The sequence below is a fragment of the Otolemur garnettii genome, unplaced genomic scaffold (assembly GCF_000181295.1).
Source record: "Otolemur garnettii isolate 467f Iridium unplaced genomic scaffold, OtoGar3 scaffold00029, whole genome shotgun sequence".
Classification (NCBI taxonomy): Eukaryota; Metazoa; Chordata; class Mammalia; order Primates; family Galagidae; genus Otolemur; species Otolemur garnettii.
The window spans coordinates 17004811-17006643 of NW_003852424.1; the positions used below are offsets into that span (position 1 = coordinate 17004811).

The 1833-nt window shown below is 54.9% G+C and overlaps 1 protein-coding gene across 1 annotated transcript in view; it reads left to right on the plus strand.

Moving 5' to 3' along the window:
• Positions 1–1558: 1558 nt before the first annotated feature.
• The window catches only part of MPND (MPN domain containing), a 10082-nt gene continuing 9807 nt past the window's right edge, over positions 1559–1833 (plus strand). Inside the window, exons 1-2 of the mRNA XM_023512643.1 lie at positions 1559–1614; positions 1709–1831. Coding sequence (XP_023368411.1) covers positions 1608–1614; positions 1709–1831 — 130 coding nt within the window. The 5' untranslated portion in view covers positions 1559–1607. The remainder of the gene's footprint in view (positions 1615–1708; positions 1832–1833) is intronic.

Sequence of the window (1833 nt, forward strand, 5' to 3'; positions counted from 1 at the left end):
TTGTTTGGCGGGCCCGGGCTGGATTCAAACCCACCACCTTAGGTGTATGTGGCTGGCGCCTTAGCCACTTGAGCCACAGGTGCTGAGCTGGCAAGAGGATCTCTTAAGCCCAAGAGTTTGAGGTTGCTGTGAGCAGTACTGCCACGGCACTCTACCCAGGGTGACAGCTTGAGACTTTGTCTCAAAATTAAAAAAAAATAATAATAAAGTCAGTTGACTAGTAACTTTAATTCCATCTGCAATCTTAAATCCCCTTTGCCAGGTATCCTAACATATTCAAAGATACTGGGAATCAGGAAATGGACATCTTTAGGGGAATATTATTCTGCCTATTAAACATGGTAGATGACATTGATTGATTTTTGAAGACAGAACCAGTCTTGTGTTCCTGGAATAAACCTCACTTGGCATGGTGTATAATTCAGTTTGTCTCCTGCAGAATTCTCTTTCCTAATATTTTGTGAATGATTTTTTTCCCCATCTATTTACAAAGGATAGGGTCTGTAGTTTTCTTGCTTTATAATAATTCTCATGTATCCGGCTCTTACCCCTGTGCCCCTAAAGTTCAGTCCCTCTGTCCCTGACTGGGGTCCACCCACCCGCGTTTGAGCCCAGACCATACAGCTCTGCAGCTTTGGGAAGTCCCCATTCAGGGTTTTCAGCCTTGCTAGAGACTGGAGGGACTCACAACCCAAGGCTTCAAGGCCAAAGATCCCAGAATAGGTGAAGAGAACAAAAGCCGGGCTGACACCGCTGCTTGCTGTGAGATCCGCACGGAGAGGGACAGGGAAGGCGGGACTAGACTGAGGGGCTGATTGGTTAGATGAAGAACAGGTCTTGTAACTGATTGGATACATGAGACCCGAAAGTCCCTGCTGATTGGCCTATGGAAACGGCTGCCCATTACTCGACCCGGAATTGGGCGGAATCAACTATTTAATATTCACTGGCTGAGGCGGGAATTTAGCGTTTGCTACCGATTGGTTGCGGATGAAATTAGTGGCCCTGCTATGATTGGCTAGCGGTCTCCGTTCTGGTGCCATCCTGGAATCAGCCGACAGCCCTGGGTGAGCTGGGAAGTTAACGCTTTAGAGACTGGCGCCGGCTTGAGCACTATAAACCCACCCTTGTATGCACCAGGGCTGATTCTCATTTCAGTCTGCGTCGTTTCCCCGACCTCAGTTAGGGTTAGGTCCCCCAAGAGGGGTGGCCGTGCATCTCAGGCCTCAGTTTCCCTGCTCATTCCAGCAGGCTGAGTCCCTCGTGCACCCCAGCCTAGACTTCAGCCTAACAGGTGGTGGCCCCAGGTGCAGCCACTAGACCCTCGAACGCGAAGCCTCAGTTTTCGCCCTTGTACTAAGCGCTCGGTCATCAACCCCTCCTACAAGGTGGCCTCGGGCCGCAGTTCCCAATGACTTTCTCCCGTGCAGGCCAGGCCAGAAGCCTCAGTTTCCCCGTTCGCCCCAGCGGACCGAACTCCCACCCACGGGCGGTGCTCAATAGTCCCAGCGTTCCCTCCCACCCTCGGGGCGGAGCTGTGTCACGTGCGGGAAAGAAAGCGCGGGCGGGGCGCGGAGTGTAGAGAGGCGGGGAGTGTCGACGCAGCTATGGCGGGTAAGAACCCCAGTGGGTCCGGTCGGGCTGAGTGGCGGGGCCCGGAACGGTGGGGTCGCAGGACACTGCTGCAGCTGTCGCTTGCTGCCCGTAGCTCCGGAGCCGTTGTCCCTAGCGGGCGGCGCGGGCGAGGAGGCGCCAGAGGATGACGAGGACGAGGCGGAGGCCGAGGACCCGGAGCGTTCGGCTGGAGCTGGCGGCGGGCGCAGTGGAGGCGGC